Source organism: Cygnus olor, chromosome 3 (assembly GCF_009769625.2).
Source record: "Cygnus olor isolate bCygOlo1 chromosome 3, bCygOlo1.pri.v2, whole genome shotgun sequence".
Taxonomy (NCBI): Eukaryota; Metazoa; Chordata; class Aves; order Anseriformes; family Anatidae; genus Cygnus; species Cygnus olor.
Genome location: NC_049171.1, coordinates 116,644,007 through 116,671,128, shown reverse-complemented (window position 1 = coordinate 116,671,128; position 27,122 = coordinate 116,644,007). Strand labels below are relative to the sequence as shown.

Here is a 27,122-nt window from a genome sequence, read left to right as displayed (position 1 = left end):
ACATACACATATATACATTAATTTTTAGAAGTTTTAGTCTGCTGAAACTATTTAAAGTTGCTGTATTTGGAGATAGAGTTCAGTTTTAAATGTGCATTTCCATTTTTATGTAACGCTTACAATCATGTCCCATGCGTCAGGACTTTAAGCTACTCAGCTGTGAAATAATCTTTTTTCCCACAGTATGACTCCTTTGGACCACAGCTACAAAAAGGTTATCAAGCCAAATGAGTCAGGGCTCTTCAGCAATACTAAGAATTAACTTAAGTGCCTAGCTATTGTCTCCTGACTGAAAACTTCAGGCTTATTACAAGAGTTTTTCATGACATTTAGTAGCAAAGAGTAGTCTTGGGCACTTCCATAAAATTCAAATTCTTAAGAAAAATATTTCTAAGCAGTAATTTGAATTCTTTCAGCTCCATTCTGTCTCACTGTATTGCACAGAAAGCACTGTGGATCAACAATTCCATTTGGAGCTTCCACTTCCTCTGCATACACCAGCTTGTGCCCTGTTCTGAGACTAAAAGGCTAACACTGGAGAAACTGCCACATGCAATTTCCTCTCAATGTGTTTTAGCACAGAACGTCCCATTTCTTCCTAACTGGGGCAGAGACACAAACCCTTTGTAAACAAAATCTCTCAAGATCAGTCTGAAAAAGGGACAGAGGAAGAAGGAAGAGGAGGAAAAGGGGTTAGAACTAAATACGATATTGATCAGTACTATTGCTACACATAGCTCTCTCAGATTTTACCAGAGGAACATTTAGTAGGTGATACCACCTTTGAAGTCAAAGAAAGAGGAGTTTTAGGTCTTTCCCTTCATACTATCCAAGACTTTCTAGTGGTTTACAGAAGCACTTAAAATAGCACGCATACAAGTTTATCTCTTACTTCTCATAAAAATGGACTTCACTGATAGCCTATTTCCTTCTCAAGGGCACAACTACCCATGAGATCCCATGTTTCAATCAAGTTTGCTGCTGAAAAAAACGTCCTCAAAATGACACTGTTCATAGCTACTGCTATTGTGAAGCATCCAATATCTGGGATTATGTAGAACATCTCCCACCTCCGATCCTGAGGTGAAGTCAGCTGGAATCAACTATCTGTAAGTCGTGTCCTTCTTTTTATCACAAATAATATGATAATTTTATCATGAGAGTTTTGCAATTTGAAATGAAGAACTGTAAGTTACTGTGATCAATAAAAGCTTCCTTCTGAGGAGGTCAGAAATACTTTGCTTCCTTATTGAAAGATGTCCTTTTTGACTTACATCTTTTATTTCTTTCCTAAACTACTCAAAAGCATAGGGTTTTCAGAGGCAGGATATAAATACTATTGCTCTATTCTAATTAATAGTATTTATTAGACTTGGTTTTAATAGGAGCAATAACAACTTGGTTAGTACAGTAATTTGGACTAACAAAGCTTATATCCTTTAGATGAAACTTCTCATGAAGGCATCTACCATGTGGTCATTATCAACTACAAAGGGTAGATTTCAGTCAAGAGAAACATCTGTGCATGCACAGTAAACTGCATTTCTAGATGAGGGGTTTCCAACATGCATACAACAGGCCATTTCCAACCAACACAAGGACCATGACTTAACGTGTATTTGATGTAATCATCTTCTTATGAAGGTTCTAGCAGGAACCCATCTCTTTCAGACACTTTGAGTAACAGCTGACAACAATAACATCCTCACTGACTACACATCCACCTCACTCCAGCATGGCGAAAGATGCCTCTGCAGCACTGTTGTCCCATTTGTCACCTGCCCTGGGAGGAGGGTCACAGTGGGGTCCAGAGCACACAGGAGGCCCATCCCAAAGTGTGAGCAGTTAATTAGAACCCCAAGGGCTCATTCTAGACTAAACCCTTCTCCAAGCTCTCTCAATGACTTTGCAGAGCAGCAGAAGCTAATGCAGAACTTGTTTTAAAAGTGCTGTGTTGCTGTGCCCAGGGTTATGTTTGCTTTCAGATACGAAAGTAGAAGGCAGAGGGAGACCTAGAGACCCAATGAGGTGAGATCTGTAAGCTTGACAACCAAATGAGGTGAGCTGTATAAGCCGTCTTTTGCTGAAAGCATCTGTTAACTTCTGTCCCCTGTAGAGGTATAGCAGTAACGATTTTGTTATGTGGCCTCCCAGCTTCATGTCTCACTCTTTAAGTGCATCTTCACAAAGTTTTGGACTTCATAATGTTGAGAAGTCCCAGATCTCCTATCAGCATTCAGTTGTAAAAAATGAAAACCGAGAGGACATTCTTCTCTAAACTGCTGATGGTTTTCATAGGTGTATCCTGTATCAATGTTATCTTTCTGATGGACACAAATGTATTGGTAATAACATCAGACATCAATTTATGACAAGAAAGTGCTGACAAAGCACATTTTAAACTAGATGCAAATATTTCACTAGTTAAAGAGATGAGGAAAACGGAAGAATAAAGCATTTTAATTCAAGTGACCCTAATTACATCTACAGTTACAAAATAGAACACGCTTGAAGTATGATGCTAAGCAAGGGAGAATTAACAGCAATATCTGCAGGGTGTTTTGTTCTGTCTCACTCAAGTTCCTTCTTACCAGTCTATCTCTAATTGTTGATCCTTCAATGCTCTGTTTATTTTCCATACACTGCAAGAAGACAGTTAAGGCTCACAAACCAAATTCCCAAGTACATCAACAACTATGGGTGGAATAGGTACTGGGACAAGCACTTGAAGATCCCCTGCTTGCCCTTCTGTGGCTGTTTTCCAGACTGTTTCATGATTAATAATTACTTTTATAGGACTTCAAAGATAACACATCAGCATTAAAGGAGTGTGCACAGCTGGACTGTAACTCAAGAGTGATATATTTTAATAAAAGATCAGAATACTCTCCTGTCTGCTGATATAATTTTGGTAGAAACCATGTTACACCAGGATAGGCCTGTAGCCAAGCAAATAATTTCTACACTGTTAAACTTATTTACAATTAAAACCAGAACATTTTAAAGTATGAAACATAGTTCTGAGCCTCACTGTTAGATGTATGTTTTTGTTGCCGATGTAATTATTATTTTTTAAGTGCGCTTTTACACTGGTACAATTAAGACAATGTAATCTGTAAGGGCACATTTACTGATAACAGGGAAGTAAACTATGACCAGTTCAAGCACGTTTCTAATAGTACAGATACAGGAAACCCAAAGCCTTGGAGAAGTTGTGGGCACATGCAAGAGCAGTGGCTTTTTATATTGTCTGCACCAGAAAAAATTAAGTTTGGGCTACTAGCAGTGACCAGCCCCCCCCCACCTCCAGGCAGACACACATACACCAGATAATTTCATCAGCAACTCATTAGATTTTTTTCTATTGTCCTAAGAAAGACAATAAAAATAAACTGCTTGTATAATTAAATATCTTTATAAGTACTTTAATTTTAAAGTGTTCATGATAGGCAGCTTATAAAGAAAATCATTGAGACTGGATATATTTAGATACAGAAAAGTGCGAGTAGACTTTTGATCACACTTCAGTTCATGCCAGCTGGAAAAACAGAACACGAAAATGCAAAGCAGCGTTAAAACTCGGTAGATGAAATTTCAGTGACTACCTAGTACACTTCTACTTGTATCACCTCAGTGTAAATTTTCACTGAAGCTATATGAAGATACCGCAGTAGGAGGAATAATTACAATTGATCCTGATATGACATATCAGAATGGGGCTGAATGTTGTATCAAAAATGCTATTCCCAAGACAGATCTGATTGATACTGGAATTAGGTAGATAGAAGGAGCTGCCCCAACTAACTCTAAATATTACCTTCCTTCTCCTAGTTGAAATAATACAGACAGAGCAATAACTTGAACAACTAGCAAGTATGTAAACTGAAATTATAAATAGGTGCTATCAAAAAGCCCTCCCAGGAACAAGTTCTTAAATTAAAAATTTACCTGATAACATATGTCCTAAAGGGTATAATGTGCTGCATGACAGCAGGGATGTGTAGCCATATTCTGATCTATAATGCAAAAACATAAGTAGATAAAAAATTCATTAATGACATTTAATAAGAATGTTAAGAATGAAACATTGTTGATTCATTTGCATATGCAACCCCATTCCAAAAAAAGGCTTTGTTGTTGTTTTCATGTGAATTTTAACAACTTGTTAATTTTCTCATTTTCAAAGCTATTAGCTGAGGAATGTTTCTGTGACTTAGAAACGAGTTGCATTTTTTCTTCTAGTCATCCAGAAAATATGAACTTTGTATAAATACTATCATACTGTCCAGACATCTCATTTCTGCATTTTCTGTAATTTCCTCAGTAGGAAAACCCATTGCTCAGCCATGTGGGGTTTCTTTTTCCCTTTTTTTCCTTTTTTTTTTCCTTTTTCTTTCTTTCTTTTTTTTTTTAAGTCTCCATGAAAAATCTTGTTCCTTACAAATCTCTCCTAAATCAAGTAAAGTCATTTGACTTACATTTATGTTTTGCTGCTTAGGATTTATATACCCTACAAAATAAAACTATTTTTTATAACCAGTGATTAAGAGCAGTTTTTTTACTACCAGATTTGTATTCCCACGTTTACCATACTGCCTTTACCACTTTTGCAAAACTATATGCAGTAAGAAAATGTATGCAGAGAAAAACACCCTGAAACAGCTATTTAGCACTGCTGTGAGGAAAAGAGGACCAACCAAACTACTTACACAGGCAAAGTTAGAAGTTCCATCTGCATTTCAAAAAGGAATGCTGAGCCTGTTAAACCTGTTACAGAAAGACAACTACGTGCCAGGTAAGGGATCTAGCACAGATGAAACATTAGCAGCTGTTACTAGTGACATAATTTTAATCATGTGTGCACACATATCTTCTGAATAGCTAACAACAACAATCACTCAAAGATGAAATGCAGAAAATTCTACATTATTCTTCTGGCTAGAAGAGAAAAATATTAGGCAGTAGGAAAACTGTATGGCCAGCATTTATTTTAAACATTTGTGGAATTAGCCAAATAGATTTGAGTCAGTTCTGGAAAAATTTTCACGCTTACTTTTTACTCTGTGACTGTTAATACACAATAACAATACTAACCTATTTTGCAAGACAAACCTGCCAAATCTTCACATTGCAAAAAAATACCACATTTGGAATAAGCTTCTGATTCTACTTGAGGTCTCAAGAAGGAAAAAAAAAGGGTCTAGCATGCAAAATATAGAAAGTGTAACGAGAAGATTCTTCTGCTAGAAACAAAAATTAAATAACATTTTGACAAGAAATTGCAATGATAACAAAGATACTATTGTATTCAAACAATTTGATTTGGAACACAACAATCTGCTGTTTTCCATATGCAAACAAGCAATCCACAAGGAAATATTTTTTATGGAATGAAAGTAGTAAAAGGGTTTTATAATTTTGTTTTCATAGCTTTCATTGTTTATCTTAATTTTCACTGTGTATTAATTCAAACTTCTCAAGCCATTTCATTCATCTAGATGTTTGCATTACATATAAATTTCATCCTCAGAATTGAATTAATTGATAATTTTACATTAACAAAGGAAAATGTAATTTTCATCATGAAATCAAACCTAAATATACTAAATTAAATAAAATGGCATAAATATAAAATAACATAAAAATTGACATAATTTTTTATAAATCCACAACTTTCATTAGACTTCTTAAGCTTCCACCTGCTTTTAAGGTACAATATTTATTGCATCTGTTCTATCCTCCAGCTTCAGATGTACTTTCTTTTTTATCATTTGTTTTTTATAACGTAATTCATTTCTAAAACTGTGTCTCTCTCAACAGTTTGTACTTCTGACTTATGAAGATTCACACAGTAAAATTTAACGAACATTTTTGAAATTGTCAGCCTATTTCTATTAATTCTTCTTCACTGAGAGGGCAGCAATTCCTCCACAACATCAAAAAATTGAAATCGTTCAGAACGAAGCAATGACAGGCTTTTCCAGGGATGTTTAAACCCTCCACAGAACAAGCTGGAGGTCATGGATTTCTCTGCATCTGTTAGTTCTTTAAAGAGACCAACATAATGTCAGGTAGTTAAGCTGAGCAAATACCACAGAATATGAAATATGGTAAGAAAGGTGGAACCAAATATATGACTAAAAAAGAGAGCAAAGAAATACTCTTAAGAAGGAACAGTCCTACCACAATACATGTTGCTAAGAAAGCATCTTGCAGAGCAGCAAGTTGGAGAAAAACCAAGACTGCCAACTAGACAACTCCCTGGGTGATGCAAATTTTGTCATATTACATTTGCTGGCTTTATTACAAACATAAACTTGTCTGATGAAGGCATTTACTCAAACTAGATTTGCTCTATAAAAAAATTCAAGCAAACATCTTTTCAATAATTTTGCTGTCCTCTATACAAAGGAAATGCCACTAATAGTAAACAAGTAGCTCAGTTGCCCTGAACAATTTACTGATTTGTGCCAGTGGTCTTCCCTTAAATGAGCCTTTACAGTGCACTTGATGAGACATACACCATTCTTTGTGGAAGAAACAGTGCAAATGCTTTCCAAGTTGAATGTTACTGCTTGTTAGTAGATGATTGATTTGACTTTGGTTTACTGTTTCCAACTTCATCTATTACACTTCCTGGAGCTTACTAAGTCTAACACTTTAATGAGAAGTGATTAGTCCATCTACACTACAGACTTACTTTGAAATATTTTTTGAAACATTTAAGGTAGTAGCTAAACAACTCATTTGTCCCAAAGACTTTAAATAATTCCATCATTACTACCTCTAATAATCTTTAAAATAATGACTATTGAAATACCAGCTCTCAAGAGTTGGAGCTACTGTGAAAACGTATTTAACAGTTAACAGAAACTAGTTCCTGCTTTGCAGGATGGTACCACATAACAATTGGTCTGCTCACAAATTTGTATCAGAATCTATTTCATTTAGAACATGAAAATCAGCTACAACAGTTCAACTTGCTACTTTGTCTCTCTGCTCATTTTAACTTAATTGAGTTAGGACATCACAGGAGAAACTAAGCTGATATACTGGAGCAAGAGATACCAGCACGTTGTGCTGACAACAGCCAGAGATGAAAAGCCCATCAGCTTATCACCTGAAAGTTCATCAGATGCTACAGAAAGGGCCAGAAAACCTATCTTTACAGTTTAACATAAAGAGGTGCTGCAGCAGTCCTCCTGTCTAAGATTACAAATACTGAGCACATCATGGCCTTACTCATTTGTTCTCTGACCTACAAGTGAAGAACCATTACACTAAAAGGATCAGGAGGAAGTGATATGATCACCAACACTGGCTTTACTTCAGTGATTGGTTCCCTCCATGCAAACATGTTTCAATACTTATTTAGAACATCATCCTGGCTGGTCAGGAACGGAACAAGGAGGGAGCAAAGATGTATGGAAGCAAGGATCTGATTTTAAACATTTAATACTACAATGAACCAATATAAAAATGATGTTAAACTCACTTTGTACAAGGCGTTAAAAGCTATTTCCTTTACATCTGTATGTAACAGGACAGGACGTGACTTCACATTCACATTATGCTAACTCTTCATATGTCCTTCTTCAGAAAGAAGTTTTAATTTCTATTACCAATCTCCTCTGAATCTCCACTAAAACCCATTCATAATTCTTCCAGTAAAAAATTGCTATTATTCCAAAATGGACAAACAATGAAGGATATTGATTCTAAAACTAACTGAAAATAAAACACAGCTCTCTCTCTACACTGCAAATGTGTATAATGATAGAATCACAGGAAACCGAAAGGAAAAGAAATCCCTTGTGCCTCACAGGAAATAGGTAAAAAGTTAATATAGCCTAAGACAGCTTAGAATATTTTCATGACACAACTTCAGGAACAAAAACGACATCTGAAACTGTCCTTACAGGTATTTTCTGAGGCTCCTACAATCTTGATGTCTAGAAATGATGAAACGATCCAAAGCTGCAAATTAAATACGTGCCTACAGGAGATATATAGGGTTTGGATGGTGAAATGCTGCCTCAGTGGAGCAGCAGCCCTCACATTCCCAACATGGACAACTGTGCAATGCTTTTCTTCCTTCCCTGCTCCTACAGTTTTTCCAGACTTCAGTCCTTTTACTTCTTATGCTGTGTCTAACGTAAAAATAATGTAAAGACAATACTTACATTAGATACTACTGTGATAAATGCATGTGCTATAAGAAATGGCAGTGTCTCAGGGGTTCCGTATTCAAAACAATCCTTCATGAGGGAAAGGCCATTTTTTCCACAAAACAGACAAACATAGCGAAGCAAGTGCAATGGTACTTCTACATCCTAGAGAAATTAAAAAATAAAAAAGGATAAGAATACGAACAATCAATGCTAGATCCATTCAGATATACAGGAAATACAAAATAAAATAACAATATCATAACACAAATCCATACAGAGGAAGCAACATAGCTATTTCAAGTTTCTAGGAGATATGTACCTATTTAAAAATGGACAACTTACATTCATGTCACAGAATGCCCCTAGTATATTGCTTTCTTGAGCAGAAATATCCTGTTTAAAAGGAAAAAAAAAAAATAACTAATAGAAGCAATAAAAACATTTTTGTAGAACAAAACACAACTGACAATTAACAGGTATTACAGTCAATTAACAGAAAAATCAAAAACCTAGATTAGAGGAAGCCAGAAGCTAAAGTTTTGCTCCACTTTCACACTCCAGAATGTATTTTTCTTATTTATGAGCTTACTGTTGTTAAAATGCATTTGTAAGTACTCAAATACACGTTTAGGATAACATCTCAGCAGTGGCTCTCAACGGCTGGGATCAAAAGATCATTCTTCACCCCCCACCTACCCACCCTCCCTTTTCACCCTCAAGATAACAATTTTTCAACAGAAATACTGCAAAGGGGGATACAGCCTGGTGCAGTGGCTGCATATAATTCCTTAACTTCAACTACTATATTATTTTACATATAATGAAACACCTAATATAAAATTAGTGCCTAATGCTATTTACAGGATAAAACTAATTTAAGAGGAAGAAAGAATCATATCACCTTATCAATCTGTTAGCTATTTGCTATGATGAGAAACATACTTTCCAGAAGTACTAAACCGAAAAGAGTTTGGAAAAATAACTTTTCTTTTTAATGTTCACAACACCTATTTGTTGGGCAGCATAAAGCAGGAATTTTCTTTATTAGGGTTGTTACGCATACTGTGTGTATCTTGCATGTGGCTAGGAGCAAAAGGGCACTCAAACTATCATAAAATGTGACTGTAAAACCACAACATTGCCATGGATACTTGCAGGTAGTTACAGCACATCTTCTTCTTCCCATCCCTCTGTACCAAACGCCCAGTTCTCATATTCACAATTCAAATGCAAGTTTAAGATAAAGTTAACTTTTTAATGAAGTTTCCTGAATACATTTCAAATACCTCTGTAGGAATAAGCTTCTGAACACTATAGCACAGGATGCCAGAGGCAAGTGATTTTGGAGGGATTAAGTGTGATACAAACATTCTGAATTATTCAATATGCTTGTATTATATCTAAGCATTTATTTTCCTTTTTCTCCTGCTGAAATCTAAGTCATGCCTGAACTCGTGATACCCTAACAGCTATTTTTAAAACAGCTCTGAAGCCAGTAGGTGGTATGTTTTCAAGTAGCTAGAAAAGGTGTTCAGTGCTATGCTCATGAAAACTGCAAAAATACTGGGAGAAAATTCATTAGTTTTCTTGAATAAAATAAAGAACTATTGTCAGGTGAACTACAGTTCTTAGACTACAGAAGTCAACTCATGGAAGTTTGCTGCATGAGCGCTTACTGAAAGCGTCACGGTTGAGAGACCGAGTCTGGAAATGTGACTTCTGTACTTGCAGATGTGAAACAGAACAGTCAGAGACCAAGAAATCCTTAAGATCACCTTTATAAGGAAATAAGAGAATTCCTCACGGGAATCTAATATGGTATTAAAAACCACCACTCCAGATGAAATATGCTAACTGAAGTCTGCCACAGACACAGTTTTGGGTGGAGGGTACTTAATCAGGGGTATCTTCCAAAGAAAGATTTACTTGAAAAACAAAAGCATAGATGGCAACATTCCAAAGAATCAGAGGACTACAGACACACAAATGACTGATTTTTTCCTCTTTCATTTCATCTTCTTTCAAGAACTGCTGAACAGTTGGCTTACTCCCTTAAGATTCATTATTCATTCCTGTCTGGAGGAATTTTAAGACAGTGCAAAGTTCAGGAGTGCATTTTATCTTTTTGCTTCTTTCTTTACAGGATTTTAAGAGCCTCCATTTTCAAAACCTTTTTTCCCCTCTGAACTGTCCATTAAACCTACTGCATAAAGTAAGTATAAACTGAGTAACAGAGCATACAGTTTTGAACTATTCTGTATGCAAGATCTCTTAAAATATATTAAATTGTCAAAAACACAAGCATATTTATAAAAATACTGAGTGTGTCTATTTTTTATCATTTAAAAAATGCAAAGATCTCTCTCTCTGGGCACCAAAAATAATGGTAGACTCCAACAGGAATAAACAGCGTGTTTCCAGACTTCATCTTCACAGAAGCTTTATTCTTCAGTGTTCATGCCCTGAGATGAGCTGTCCTCTAAAGGACTACAACCAGCTGTGCTCTTCTGAAAGCACAAACTTAGTAGAAAGACATTTTTCCTTATGTTTCTGATCAGTTTAAGAAAAGCTGAGGCACACCTTCTGTCTATACAGACCCATATTCATTCTACGCAGGTCAAGACTATATACTCATCAGTTCTCAAGTAACATAAGCTTGATTTACTTCCATGTAACATACTTTCACTGTCCTCATATCCAGCACATTTCTGCCCTCTGCAAGGTCACGTTCACTTTGCTGTCAGAACTTAATTGTTTAAGGAAGCTTCTGGTGCTAACATGCAGTCCTTCTGGCTACCAACCAGTCTTCGCTTCTCATTTCACAAGGTCTTCACTTTCTTCAGAAGTGTCATAAATGTGTAACTGACAAAATAACTCTTAGCTGGTACTATTTAAGGACAGAGTCTATAGGCTCACAGAGGGGCCGATATCTTGGTTTATTGTTCCTTTTTTATTTAATCAAACTTGGACTTCTAAAATAGGAAAAGCTTGCTACTTCCATATGAAAGTTCTCTCCACTAGATGGTCAAGTGTAAAACGACACCTGGATTAGACTTCAACACTTGTATTCTGTTTGCTGTCATTACAAGAAAAAAAGATTTTGGTTGTGCATGCAAAGACTAATGGTAAATATTGACCACTACTCATTACCAGAAGATAACAACATGTGAAAACCTTGCAGTGGAAGCGTTTAAATGACAGCCTAGTCAGTCATTTCTAGGCAAAGTGCAACCTCACTGGACTTGATGACTCAAACTGTACAAGTTCAACTCAACAATCTGGAACAAGGAATTTCTGAAGTGGAGAGTGTAGTCTATTTTTCCATCAGAAATTTTCTCTTTTTCCAAGGCAGAGGAAATGCTCAGAGGGGGAGGGAGAGCTACATTGGCTTTTCACACAAATTCTTGGTGGATTTGGTCTGTCCAGGAATCTATTTAGCTTACAAGTATTAATGGTACATTTAGAACAGGTATTTTTTGTTATTTTGATTCCAAGACTGATTTAAAACAAGAAGTGCTCCTATTACTGGGACTAATAATTTGTCCCAATTCAACTAAGATGTGCTCTACACTGAAATCCAAAATTAAATTCTAAATCTCAGGAAATGAGTTACAGTAGCAAAAAGTTTTGACATTAAAATAGCTATCATTACTACTTTAGAATAATAGTACCCTAGGGCTTCTTAAATATAGAAAATCTCATTTTGTGAAGAAAAATAAAAAAGATTGATGGTGGATGGTGGGACCTTTTAAATAAATAAAAACCACCCCCATAAAAAAGAGGAATAATGTACATAACAAGCATGGCAAGCTAGCATACCTCCCTAAGCCATACCTGGGCATACAAAAGTCTAGCAGAAAGGGAAAAAACACTTTTCCCTCACAACTTATATATTTTTAGCATAGCTAATGAACGAACATATTCAGTAATTCAAATGATCAATGCACCACATACACTCTCTACAGTGATAGTTACTCTCAATGCAGCAATCTACTGCATATCTGTGGCCAATCATTTTACAGTTGCACATCAAGTGGAAAAGAAATCTCACCAAGCACTTTGATATTTTCTTTTTATAATTTGGAAGTGAAATTGAAAGAGAAGAAAAAAATACATGAAGATGTCATTTAAAAGAAGTGTGTTTATACATAGAAAACCTGTTCCAGAATTGTTCATTGCATATTCCTATGGAACTAGTTTCAGTAGGCGTCCCAGAGGAGTACAAAAGCTAAATCACTTAAGCAGGCATTGATTTTCTTTTTTTTTAAACTGATGAGATACATCAGCCCTCTTCAGTTTCTACTTGCAGAGGCAGAACTGGCAGAACTACAGATTTATGTATGTTTAAAGCTTAGAAGGCAAACCAAAATGAACGATGGGAAACCTGAAATCCACAAATCCTAAGCTTTGTGTCATTTTTCTATATACATATTTGTGAAACTACCGATGTTAAATTATGCCCATGTGTTTTGGCAGAAGACAGAAGAACAAAATCCAGCCCACCCAAAAGAACTGCTGTTGCCCACCTTACCCTACAATATTTTAAACTAGATTTATTGTCAGATGTGGCAGGATCCCTTCAACAAGAACTAATTATATTGTGATCCCACTAGCATACATAAAATGTGATGCATGATGACGTCTTTTCAATTTGAACTGAAGTTTAAAATGCAAGCTCAACCACTCATAGCTCCAATGGAGCTCTGAAACTGAAATTAAAAAACAAAAAAATGAGTTAACTGTAGTTTCATTCTCCATTCTTACTCTGAAGTTTGTTGGATAGAAGTTTTCTTTATATAGCTCTTCTTTGTTTACAGATTTTATAAGCTGCTTATATGTTAAGAGGCCATCACAAGTTGAAACAAAAAGCAAGCTTTCCATGAACTATGTTGTTTCAACTAGGAAATGTTAACACTGTAATATTTATCTTGGACACCATGAGTTAAATATTTGTAGGAGTTTTGAACGTGGTTTTTGTTTTTGTTGTTTTGTTTTCAGAATGCATTATTGAAAGTGTGAGTGGTAGGCATAACAAGTACCACAGAAAATCAGACTCGCAGAACAAAGCTACTTGCGTTGAAATCAGTTATTCCTGTCAATTAAACAGCTGTTCTAACAAGAAAGCCTGGTCTTGCACAAAGTTCAGTTTATGAAGCTTTGCTTCTAGAGCCATAGATTGCAATGAAAAGAAATTAGTAAACTATTAATGGGTTACCTTCTGGAAGAAAGGCTTCGCTACAGTCCCCTTTTTGCCTTCCTGTTATTTAAACAGTACAATAATTCAGTGTACAGTTCCATCCAACACTTATCAATATATTACCTATAACAATTAAGCATATTTTAAAGAAAGTGTAAGAGTATGTGTCATTTTAAAAGTTTCTCTGAAAAGATCTACTGAAGTCAACAGGAGAGCTGAATTTGCCCATCCTGTACGAAAGCAACTATCATCAAACACAGAGTCCAGTGAGAACAAATAATCTTTCACAAGAGTAAAAATATACACATAAAGATAAGATATACCTCTATTGTGGGATGAGTATTATGCTTATAAGCAGTGTACAGAGGAAACTGAATCTGAAAGATTTTTGCCACACACAGCAACAACTTTTCCTTCTCATCAGTGCTCCATAAGCTAAAAGCATCAGTGTTCTTTGCAGACTCCTCCTCTGTCAGGACACAAGTTCTTGCAGAATCTAATTTTTTCTCTACAGATTTTTGCCGTTCTCCATTTTCTTCTTCATGAGACTCTCTTTCTACATTCAAGGGCTCATCAGCATGATTACTCTGATCTTGCCATGTTGAATCTATATTAATAGTGCAATGTTTACAGAGCTGGTCCCGCAGAGCTTGAACTTGGGCAATCACTAAGTTAATAAGCGCACATACTACTTGGTTAAAGATCTCCAAATGTTTATACTCCTTGAAGCAGCACAGACATTGTCTGTAAGAAAAGAGAACAATAAATAAATAAAAAATTCCTGAAGTAGCTAAAATCAAAACAACTAGAATGACAAACTCAGTAAGACTAGACTCTATTGAGTTAATAAAGGGAAAGAAAGGACAAATTCTGATACATAGGTGACTAACCAAAAGGACTCTGCACATTAAGACATTTCAAACAACAGAATAAGTGACAGCCATGAAAGCAAGAAGTCTAAATGAAACTGATGCTTCCTAGCAGCAAGTTGGAGTCACAAAGGCTTCCTTAAACCCTGTAAACGTCCAATTATTTCAGTTTAAAATATACATAAGGTATCTTAGAGGTAAAGTCATTGAACTGCTAACAAAATAGTGTTCTTGAGTATGTTCCTGCATCCCTTTCTTCACCTGGATTTCTCTATCAATACTGCTGCACTAAAACACCTGGCAGGCTTGTTAGCTGTGTAAGAACTATCTTTTATTTATTTATTTTCTAAATCAACAGGGCAGCAAAATAATTTCTAATTTGTATCGAGTATTTAAACTCATGTCCTTTATCTGCATTTGGATAGAAACCCCATGCACATTAGTACCCTTTACCCATATGGGAAAAAACAATATTGAGTGTCTTCATTACTTTCTTCACTTTACAGACTCAGAGATTATTCCTCTGAATATCTACCAATACGCCATAGACTGAAAATAACAAGGGGAAAACTACGTACTGTTCCTCTATCAATAAAATAAGAAAGTCAATCCACTTATCAAGTTAGAAAACCCTGTATTATGGCATTAGTTGTGGGCAAGGATAACTAGATATGCCAAAGACATTCTGGGTGCACAAACACCCAAGATAGGTACCCTAGAACCTATTGTACGGGAACATTTGCTTCTTCCATGCAAACAAGGCAATCTCCTCATTCCAAACAAAAGGTGAATGACAGTCTCCTAAAAGGATCTAAATCCTGGAGAATGTAGAGGAAAAAAAAGCAATCAATAAGCAGGGGGGCTTCAATGAAGACAAAAATTAAAAGTTACGTGCTTGTAACAGAGTATTTGAATTAGACTCATCACTCTCTCACTCAAACTCTAAATGATGCAACTGCTATAAGAACTGGAGCTATCTTCCAGTAGAGGCCTTTCTCCTGTTGCACACAGCACAACAGACGTCAGTCCATAAATATAATTCTCAGCTACTACAGTAATATAAAAATTGCACATTCCATTTCTAAAAAATAAGCAAAACGAAGAAGGGCAAGAAAACATCAAGAAGAGATTAAAAAACCTCTCCCACAAAGCATTGCATTTAATCTAGAAACCTGGCTTAAACAATTTGTGAAGAAAAAAAAGAGACAAAGAACTCAGAACTATGACAGGCAGAGGGTGCTGCCTCTCTTGAGGGAGTACAAACATGGCCTTGAGCTACGGGACTTAAAGAATATACATTTTGAATATAGATTTTTTTTTTCATTGGTTTAGATAAAGTTAATATTCATTATTCCCTACTTTCAGCACAGGTACAGTGATGGAAGCATCTAAAACTTCTGGTGCCAAGTAGAAAGAAAAAGCCTTTTAATATCATTTAAGTGGAGTGTCTTCACCCATTTGAAAATAGATTCTTATGATGTACTAGTAAACAAGAGCTCTAGTTCACAGTACAGTACGTTTTGTATGAAGGGAAATGTACAGTTGAGATTCATGATCATCAACATTCAAACTCATAAAAAAAAAATACCTTTGTGTCCAGGAATTGATGTAAGCAAATATCTTGAGCGCATGTTCCTTTCTGAGCTGCAACCCATCAGCACCTTCAATGTCAGATACTAAAGGAAAACAAAAACATATTAGTGTTGGAAAAAAAAAAAAGAAAAAGCATGTAATTGCTATATTTTAATTACAAATCATCTTTGTTATTTAAGTAGAAAGCAAAACATATATAGATTTTTTTAAAATACGCTTTGTAATAATAAACACCAGTAGTCAAGTTACAGTAACTTTATGCCAAAGGTTTTTCAGCATAAAAAAGCATAACAACCAAATAAATTATCTTTTCACCGTGGAAACTAAAGTTCTCAACCAAACCTACCTATTTTTTGCCTTCGGTAACCAAGAATAAAGTTTCAATGCAACTAACTTTAAAACAGATATTGTGTGGTAATATTGGGCACTGCTGTGAAAATTAGTCAGTCAGAACAGCTCCCTCCTCTAATCCAATACCCTATATTAATGGTTAATGGCAACCTCTTCAAGCACAGACAACTTAGAAATGATAGTAACTAGGGACATCTTGTGCGATTTATAATTCCACAGAGCTCTACTGTAGAAACAAAGTTTTCATGTTCCTTAATCACACATTTTTGATTAAAAATGCCTCATTCCTTAGTTGAAAGGGACAGACAAGTGTTTCAGAAATGGATGCTCAGAGAAAGGTTTTTAAATCTATATGAGAATCTAAATAGCTAAATTTACAAGACAGCTGAGCATAAAGTACTCTTCATAAGCCCCACTGGGAGCTACTGATTGATGTGCATTTTCAAATATGAATCTTCAATAATTTCACTCATTAGCCTTTTTTTTTTCCTCCCAGATTTTAAAAGTATGCATCTTGAGATGACCATGAGACCTTAACTTCCTTTTGCTGATCAGATAAAGGCCAGGAAAAAGAAACTATCAAGATGAGAACAGATGTACAAACTACATGTAAAGCAGTTCCTACTACTTAAGTTGTTAGTTATTGTTTTCAAATATAGACATGACTTTACTGACATTTAACTGTAACAAACCACTAATTGGCAAAATGATAAACATTTACCACACTTAGTAGAGCCAGATACCAGAACAGTTTTGTACTGAATTCAAATCCAAAAACTTTCAGTGAGTTATTATCAAGTATTCCACCTTCATCTAAAAAATGTTTACACCCTCTGATAAGCCAAAAATCACACCTCCAATTTCACACCTCCAATTCTGTATCAACCAGTTATATGTATTAGAGCACTGGACTCCGCCTACTGGCCACATACCCTTCTCCAACTATCAACACAAAATTCCCATTTGCTCCTTGCCCTAAATTTCCCTATGGTTCTACAATTATCTAATTACTACACAAATTGAGAATGTCAGGGTTCTTTAAGTTGACCATTCCATTTATTAATAATAATAATCTATTCATTTCCACCTTTCATATGAAATTTCAGGCATTACGTGCTTACAAAGCTCTTTCACAAGCAAGCTTTGTGGGAAAGGTTCTCTAACAGAAACAAGCTCTGCAGAATCCCTGCCTCAACCTCCTTCCCAGCATCAGGCTTGCAAGGTCCTATGGGAACTGTCAATACAGGTTTCCAAAAAGTAAAGTTAACGAAATCCTGCTGGCACAGATCAGAGATCAGAGAGTAAACTTAAGAAGAATGCCACTTCAGAAAAATCACACAAGACAAATAATTATATTGTTTTTGAAATAAGGATATTCCATATGCACGTGTGTGCATGTATGTGTGTGTATACATATATATTTATAAATAAATAAACAAACATTGAAAACAGTCTCAGGAGGATACTTACAAGTGACAAAACTCACTCTTCTGTCCCACTCTACGTAGGCCTTGAAGATCCCTACATAACACTTGGGCAAGGTACGAAACTGACAAGGGTATGGCCACATGGGTATCACTTAATACTTTTTTATTTTAAACACCAGAAATTACCAAGACACTTGACTCTAAGGCCAAAGTTTAGTACTGAAGAAATCAACAACTCTGTCAAACAATTTAGGTCAATCTTACAACAAAAAGACAAAACGAAAGTAGCACCAAAAAACACCATCACCTTACTCAGCATAAGTTCATAAAACCTAGGTTTTCTGAATGTTGTTAACTTTTTCATTAAGATGAGTTCTTTTAAACTTGACACAAAAACCTCTGACAATAACTCAGTAGCAGCGAGCTTATTTCTAACTTGGACAGTCTCGCACACACATTGCTACATCTATAAAAACTTGCCTCTTCCCCACATCTCCCTTCTTAAAAATATGCTCTAAAAAGTCACTAACACCCAACTTCCAGAGCAGCCTTTTCTCTGCGATAGTTGGAAACACTTCCAAATCCCCCTCCTTTTAAGAAAGGTACACAAAGTTAAGTAAACTGGTCCCTCCAAAGCAGCAGCTAGAATTGCCACGTGAAGTGTACAGATGCTAAAAGTTACGGAACACTGAAGCTTATGCCCCTAGCTCAAAAAAAAGAAAAAAGTATGTGCACTAGTAGGAGAAATTGGGTATTTGTAGAAAGCTTATACATTCTACATCTCACACGTAGACCAACCTCAACTTGTCTTATACACTAATCATTGCTAATTAATAAGAGTGGCAACATGCACACTTTACGTTTTGTGTTGCTGGTGTTTTGTTTGTTTGGCTTTGTATTTTTTTTGGTACTTTTGTAGCATTGTTCTTGTGCCTGGAAGTACTCAGGAAGCTCAGAACAGAAGCAACCAGAGGCTGCAGTCTCCCAGTGGATTTCATCAGATCTAAGTCAGTGCCCTTACCAAAAGGGGCAGTGGCACATCCAGCAGGGCTTCTCCTACTGGACCTTAACTGAAGCTCTTTTATCCCTCTGCAGAAATGACATTTTTCAGCTGAGCTATGTTATCACAACTAGAACTTAAATCTTAGGCTTTGTACTTCTTGGCTCATTCTGAATATCAACTTTGGGGATACTCGTTGATTTACAGCACCTCCCTTTAGGGCCACATGCAGTTTGAGGTACAGCAAAAATCGCTTATGAAGCCTTTCTATCCATTTTTTATTGAAAAAAGTGCAGATAGAAAAGCAATAAAAGCAACTGCACTCATCACTCCTGTGCATTTCTTGGGTTTAGTCAGTTCTGTAAGGACTCCCTTGCTGCATATGATTTCACTTCCAAATGATATCTTTCTCACCTTTCAAGCTCGTTTCCATCTATCTTGAATGGGCCAATAGTTAAAACAGACTCATCCACTTTTAAATAGAGCACATCCTTTTCTTCTCTCCCATATTCAAGCATCCTGCAACACCTTACATCCTCGTTAATCTGCTGTCTCCCCAGTCTCCCACACTTCCAGTGTTTCAAACCCAGCACTGACAATCACCAAACTTCTTGAAAAACTTTTATTCTTACAGTCCCCTTTCCTGCAACTTGATTTGGTGGCTAAGACCTTCCCTTGTTTCCTAGTTTCATACATACAGAAGTGATTCCTGCGGGCATACATGTGTGCTTTGAGAGCAGCAGAAGCATGTCAAAGTAGCACCCTGGGTACTCCTATCTGTCCTGAGTACCCACCCTTTGCAGCCTAGAAGAAACGAGCAGTGGGACGTGCTGTCTGTAATGGGGCAAGCAGTCTCTGCCTGGTGTAAAGAGACTTGGTGAAATCTGCCTGCTGCAGCCTGTTTTTAACCCAAAGCAAGCACACCTGGAACATGAACATTTTAGGAAACACTTACCTAATGAATTCCCTACTTGAAAGGGAGACATCAAAATACAGCGATCCTCTATCGCTACTGAATTGGAAGACTTGTGAGGTCTCCTTGAGAATACCGGGCTGACTCTAAACTGCCTACACTGACCCAAATTAAGAATTCAGTAAGAACTAACAATACGGGCTCCAGAGCTTTAAAAATGGTCCTCCCATGAACTCTTAGTGCCTCTTTCAGTAGTGGCCCTCCGCTCCTAGGCTCAGCTTCTTTGCCCACTGTGTCCAGTGGCTGCTTCCTTCTCCAAGCTCTTGCAAGCCAGCAACATTAGAGATAACTTCTCTAATTTACTCCCGGAGCTCAGCTTTCTGCTCCTTCCTTGAATCTGCTCCAGCAAATTTTTCTTCTCAATTAAAGCCTTTTAGACCTTCTTCTCACCCTCTAGTCCTTCCTTTTTCCTCTAACTTGCCCCCACACAGACAACTTTTCCCTGCTCTATATACAGTTTCACAATCAGCACAACCTGGTCCCCAAGTCCACACTGCTCACAGCATCCATGGCCATGCATTTCAACCACTCCCAACAACCATCACCACTCCTGCAGGAAATCAAAGACCCAAACAGAGAACCAAGCAAGTTCAACTTATCAATCTAACTGAAAACCATCCTCTTTTTTTTTTTTTTTTTTTATCAGGTTTGTAAACCACCGAACCCTCAGAGTTCATCAACAGGAGGTGCTAGGAAGGAAACCGTGAGGACCACGAGACTGAGGGAAGCAATCACCTTCAGTGACAACAATCGTAACTTTACCTTATCCCACCCGCTGCAACTGCCCATCAGCACTGCTCATCTAAAGGCGAACAATCTGAGGATACTGTTACTATTAGAACATGGAAAAAAAAGCTGAACTCTGAAGGCCTTAAACAGATCCATCTGAGGCAAAGCTACCCAGCAGAAAGAAGAAAGATTGGTATGTAGGTAAATTCCAGCCAAATGTTCTACAACTACCATGTAGGAAATGGGGTCTTTTTACATACTTGCAACGTCTCATTTCACCGACTCTACAGCAAGACAGTTTAGAGACCTTTTTGTCACCGTAATACCACACTAGAAAGAACTGAGCTACTTAACAGACCCAAAATAATAATTGCTTATTTTTTTCCCTTTTTTTTTTTTAAACCATCTTCTAGGGCATTGTTTTCAGATACTTCATTTTTAAAAAGCAGACATACTTATAACGTAATGGTTTATTCAAGTAGTTCACAAGAGGCAAAAACCCATGATGGTCAAAGTAAAAATTTAACACATTCCAGGAAAAAAAGAATCTCCTTGTTGCTATTTCCCACTTTACTTTGCTAGCCTTAAATGAAAACATGAGTGATATGTGATAGGGTAATTTGTTAAAGGTATTTTACAGTACTAGAAACAACACTATCTCCCAAACAAGGAAAAAGTCTATTAATAAAGCTATTAAAACATTACAGTAGATGAGAAAAATATAAAAGCTGCAAAGAATGGGACAATATAACTTCAACTGTGAACTAACGAAGCTCAGGTCGTAAGTGCATTTTTAGCAAGAATTTCAGAGCTAGAGGAACAGACTGTAATTAGACCTCAAGGACAACCACCATGCTAGACTTGTGAGGAATATCTTATATCCAAAGGTCACTTATCACACTAAGCACAAAACCAAATGGCAAGTAAAAATAATCATTTTTAAAAGTGTATTTTCCCTACTTTCAGAAATAAAACTAAAAAGAAGGAGGTAAACAGAGAACACTAAGTAAAATTACAATTCCTATGCATTCAAACCTGTAACACATTCTGGTTGTATACAGATTCTGCTCCCTTTCCCCAGGCATCATCTGATATCAGCTTCTCATGGGAAAGAATAGATCACTTTCAAAACGGACATTATTCTCAGAAATTGTTTCCCGATACAGACTAAATAGAGGAAATGAGAGCCACGCACTAAACAAAATACTATTAGGACAACAATACTAATCTTAAAATAAATATATACATAACCTTGTATAGAATTACCATCATTCAAATCGAACCAGTAAATATTTTATATACATACATGCATTGAGATGTTTTTCATTATTTGCTGGAGTTTTGTTTATGATTGATAGTAAATCAGACGACAGCCAGAGCTTAGCCTCTCCCTTTCCCCTTTCCCTTTCTCCTTCGACAATTGGAATTCCTCCTTTTTTATTAAAAAGGATTCAAGATTAACTTCAATTTATTCATAAGAGTTCTTCTAGACCTTTACAATGCCATTGCTGATGAGTACATAAAAGGACGGTGTCAATCTGAAGTTCAACAGCAATAGTTTAACTGTCCATGCTTCCCCATAACTTTTCAGTGTGGAAAAAAAGTCTTCTTTCCATTCCTGAGTCTCCATAAAATAAAACCTCCCCAGAATATTGACTGGATATACATAATCAGAAAGTGCTGGAACACTACAAAGGATATACTATTATCTAAAAATAGCCAGTTAATTCTTTAGCATTAGAAATATTGTTCAAGTGCCATGGTTCATACGTGAAAAATTAGATCTGTCACTCAAAATACTGCAGTTATAAAATTATATATGGTTAAGGTGCTCCTGAGTGCCTCTGTGATGTATTCATGACACTGAGCTGTCAGTGCCCACCCTCATCATACCACTACAGCATAGCATACCGGTAACTATACCCACTTCCATACCAGAACGTACCTGAATTCCTTTTAAGTCTAAATCTAACTCTAAATTTCTTACATTTATAAATGCTCCAACTTCATTGTTTCCTGCAAACTTGTAATTCCAAGCAGAGTATACAGAGATTACAAAGCAAGTATTACAGAGACAACATCATAGCTTCAAGATAGGAATTAACAAACCTTTTAAGTCTCATTTCCTTAGAAAAACAAACCACGATCAAGTTACTGGCCTCTGTCAGACACTTATACTTTTAAACATAAAAGCAATTTCAAGAAATACGAGAAAGTTTTGCAAGTCTAAACAGTCTGTTCTTGTGAATGAAAATACAGAAGCCGTGCAAAAGCAGACGGTAAAAGCAGGTGCCCCAGCAACCCCCAAAAGCAGTCACAGTTGTTCAGTGTGGTTCCTCACAGCCCTTCTTCAGAAGGCCTTAGGGGTTTTATTGTAATTGCGTACTCCAACAAACAGCATAGGTATACAAAGTAGCACTGGCCATGGTACGTTCACCAGACAGACCTCTTGTAAGACACAGCTTCACCAGAACAGGGCTAATCAGCTGATCTTAGGTAATTTCTATCTTTAGGCATCTCCCTGGTTCCCTGCAAATACCACAAAGTTATTTTATCTTTGAATCTCACTCTCTTCACTTAACATACATTTCCCTTTCCATTCCATCTCCCTCACCTTCTCCAGCAAACGCCTATTCTCCTTTTACTGTAAAATGCTAAGGCAGTCTGGAGCAAAACAGCAGAAGCTGACACTGAAAAGCTGTATGAAATTTAAGAATTCTCATCTTTCAGAAGTGTTGCCATCATGAAGCTTTCCACGTGCTAGGTCACAATTGCTCTGGGTTAAAATACCCCTTTAAAACGGCCATGGACCTTTAGTAAAACCAACAATTGTCTTTATTCAGAGCAGCATGTGACTTTCACCTGCCTGAAGCAAATATGCCACAGCAACTGCTTCTGAGGAGAACAGTTCCACATGAAATTATTTTTAATGCAGTCGAAGCTTGATTATCAGTGGATAATTTACCCGGGACACTGTAACTGGTTCTACCCAGAACAGTGAGGATGAATTATCACCTAGATAAACTCTTATCTTAGATATACCACCTGAAATACAAAACACAACTGTACTGCTTCAGTCAGCTCAGGCCCAGAGAAGCACTGCACCTTTCAGCCACAGCAAAGCTTAAGACACTACATGGCGGTGAACCCACAGTTCCCAGAGTCAGCCATAGCTCAAAGTCCAGACACTGCATCCACGCAGTACTACCTAGCAATCGAAACATGACCCGGACTAGATAGGAGTGTGAAATCCACAACTCATGCTGGGTTATGCCAGCAGCGGGAGAACCCGGGCAGTGCCAAAAGCCTGCAGAGGCCCAGCGCAGTGTCTAAGCTCTTACATTTCCATGGAAGCCCAAGGGAGGGGAACAATATCATGGTGGCACAGCACGGGTAAGCCTGGGTCCAGAAGGGTTTATGAACATATATAAAGGTATATGTTGGTCATGTCAGACGCGAGATGTCTATGAAGAGACCTGTGCACTGTACTTCCTAGTACTTCTACTATCTCAGGATTTTCATCTGCGAAGATATTGTGCCCCTGCTTCTCCAGGGAAAGGCAAGTTATACATTACTAAGGAAAAAACTATTAAAAAATTACATTTAAGTCTTATTCCAGAGTCCTGTTTTAACTCAGTGTCATAAATTATCTTTAACTTCAAAATAAGATGTTACAATTCTGAGAAGAGTACATCTTCAAATTAAAGTTGTTACTCCTTTTAATAGAAAAAAAAATCAGCTCAGTTAAAGCAGTATTCCCATACAACCAGGTCTGCTTTACATCACCTAAACGTACACTACACCCAGAGTCAGACTGTCCATCATAAATATTTGACAATGCCCACTTTAAGTTTCTTAAGGAATCAATTCAGGATTGGACAATTACTGCATAAAACCAGACTTTCCTAGCATATCACTTATTACTCCAACATAAACTTCAAAGCTAGGGCTGACACTGACAATGCTGAAAATGAATGCTCTGGTAAATCGTTGCTTACCTCCAGCTTAAAATGGGAGTACTTACTTGCATTCTTTCTTTTTAATAGCATTACCTTAGAAAATAGTATCACAACTTGAATGACTGTGGTTTTGAACGACTTCTCTTCACGTACCCCAGTTCTGAAACTTTTAAAAATACTTTAAAGTGAAAGCACTGATCTCAAAGTTTATCAAACTGTTTTACAAGTAGAATAAAAATGTAATTGCACGAACAAAGTTCCAAAAGCTAAAGAGGTTTTCTATTAGTCTTAATTAAAAGCAACAAGGAGTGCAAAAATTAAAAGAAGTACTCCAGGAAGCATTCTATTTTCAAGAGGGAATCTTGCAAATTAGTTTAGCTGAACTACTTGGCACGCTATGAATCAGTTACAGAAAACAACAATTGCTTTTACCCCCACAAGAAGAAAAAAAGGCCAGAGCCCACAACTGCATCCATCTCCGTGTACAAACAGATTTATAACAAAAGCACCTAATAATTGTTCTTGAGCTTTTAAGGACAAAATCTGAGAGACAAATATTAATTTATTTCTTACAAAGTATATTTGAGCCTGCTTAAACAACAAGATAAGAATGATAAACGTGCAGTGGGTCATTATACTAAACACAGCTTCAGGCAGTTCCCCAGAAAGCCCAAGAGCAACTTGCTGAATATTTGAACTCCAAGGCATTATTTGTTTTCATCAAAACAGACACAAGCAACCCTTAATCAGAAAGGAAAATAAAAATACTGAGAAAGGATCGGCAAGCAGCAAGGTTGCTCTCTCAACTTTCAAACACACACTCAAATTTTAGCCACTTTTACTAAATAATCGGTATTTAATAATTCACTCAAACATCATATATTCAGCAATTTATTGGCTAGTGCAGTGCATAATTATTTTTTTTCTTAAAGCTAGTAGGCCAACATAAATGAAAAACTGCTAAAGGCAATGTTTGTGGTGTATACAAACATCTCCAAGACCGCATTAAGTTTCACGACCAGCATGCACTCCCATCAGAAGACATATTTACAGATGTCATTTTGGTATAATCAAGTATTTTGCAAGTCAAGTATCAGCAAGTGCACACAGGTCAAATCTATAACTATGGCTACACACAACCTAAAAGCCAACCCACTTTGGAAAGATTCATATTGATATTGCTGTTAAGACTCAGTGAGCTTTCAGTTAGTGATGAAAACCCAACTTGATCAGAATGTATCTGTTTTAAATATTGTATCAACAGACAGAGCACTGAGACTTATGATATGGAATACTTTGTGGTGTAAGCTCAATTTCAGAGATTACTAATTAAAAACTTCAACAAAAAGTCTCAGAGGAAAAGAACTACTGTTTTATACACTAAGAAGCAGGGTATTTCTACCTGTGAAAGAAGTGAGAAACCAATCAATGCAGCAAAAATGCAGACCATCCTTAACTAAGAAAAAGAACTTACTTGTATTGAGTTTCTGAGCTTACATTCCCCAGCACTATCCAATAGTAGTTTCAAGCAAAATACTGAAATAAACATCTGCTCAGACTTGTGTCAACGGATGCCAGGTAGCCTAGGATGCAATTCCACCACACACCTCCTGACTGTGATACCAAGCGATGGAAAAGGGTGGCTTAAAACGTATTATGTAAGCCTTTCCCAGACATGATTTCCCAAATTCCCCAGTAGATGTTGATATCCTGACCCTTCTACTGCTTTTCTGGAGCTGTCCTCCTGTGCAAACATGCCACTGCCCATTTCAAGCACTGTTCATAGCTCCTCCAAGCAGAGAGTACAGAGGTAGGAAAAAGTGCTGTCAGTTTTCTTGATGCTCAGAGAATTTAGAATGAAAACTGATCACTAGATTTGCCAAAAACTGAGACAACCAGCAGAAGAGAACTCTGGAAAACTCTAGTTTTTCAGCCCAGTCTCCCCACACCATGAACATGAAAAAACAATTTAAGTAGTGGTAAGAATAAAGGGGTTTGTGTTGTAACAAATTCAGAGCAGTTTAATAGTCATGTGTCACAGACTGATAAACAGGTAAATGACTGTTTCCTGACAATTAAATTAAGCTCTCATGAAAAATTATTAATTTCCCCCCAAATGGGTTGAGAAGCACAGTATAGAGCCTGAGAGAGCAAACCCTACACAACACAGCATAAAGCACTCACACTAATCTCACACGACTTCTTGAACCATGGTTTTTGTCCAGGGGTACACTTCAGTGGCTAACAGACTACCTTTTCAAGAAAAATCCACTTGTGGCTTAAAAAGCGGAACATCTGCTCTTGTGAACGTAGAGAAATACTTCAAGTTTCAAGGATGCTGGTTTTACACAAAACAAGAAATTAAAAGTGATGTGCTTCCATAGCTGGAACAAAAAACTTTCTCAAGGCCTGCAGAAACCTTGAGTGCTTCAGTTATTCTTCATGAACCTGCTAAAAGGCAGCTACAAGAAATCATCCTTGCCTGCTCACTAGCACAGCATGTATGGAAATAGCACATTCTCTAGGAAACTATACAATTCTTAACAGCGATGTACAAAGCTAGCCTTTTGGCTACCATATTTAAGACCACAATGCCCTACCTCACTTCAGTTTTCATACACAAGTTTTGCCTGTTTTTATATAGATTTACATAGATTAAAATTTTTCAAGTGCAAGTCAGTTAATGTGCAATGAATTGAAGGCTATATTGATCTAGTATGGTGAGAGGGAAAAACAACAGCAACTACTAAAACTTTGCCACTCACTTCCTAGATGGGAACCAATCTGCTGTGTGGATGCAGATGTAGAGATTGAAAACAAGACAATTGAGGCACACAGTCATTTACAGACCTT

At 36.8% G+C, this 27,122-nt stretch overlaps 1 protein-coding gene across 7 annotated transcripts in view; it reads right to left on the bottom strand.

Moving 5' to 3' along the window:
- Positions 1–27,122, bottom strand: part of USP34 (ubiquitin specific peptidase 34) — a 129,604-nt gene that overhangs the window by 94,149 nt on the left and 8,333 nt on the right. For all 7 annotated transcript variants that reach the window (XM_040550506.1, XM_040550509.1, XM_040550508.1 and 4 more), the window contains 5 exons: positions 15,826–15,913; positions 13,692–14,112; positions 8,514–8,564; positions 8,184–8,333; positions 3,949–4,016 (listed from right to left, as the gene is read on the bottom strand). In XM_040550506.1, the coding sequence (XP_040406440.1) occupies positions 3,949–4,016; positions 8,184–8,333; positions 8,514–8,564; positions 13,692–14,112; positions 15,826–15,913 (778 nt within the window). The remainder of the gene's footprint in view (positions 1–3,948; positions 4,017–8,183; positions 8,334–8,513; positions 8,565–13,691; positions 14,113–15,825; positions 15,914–27,122) is intronic.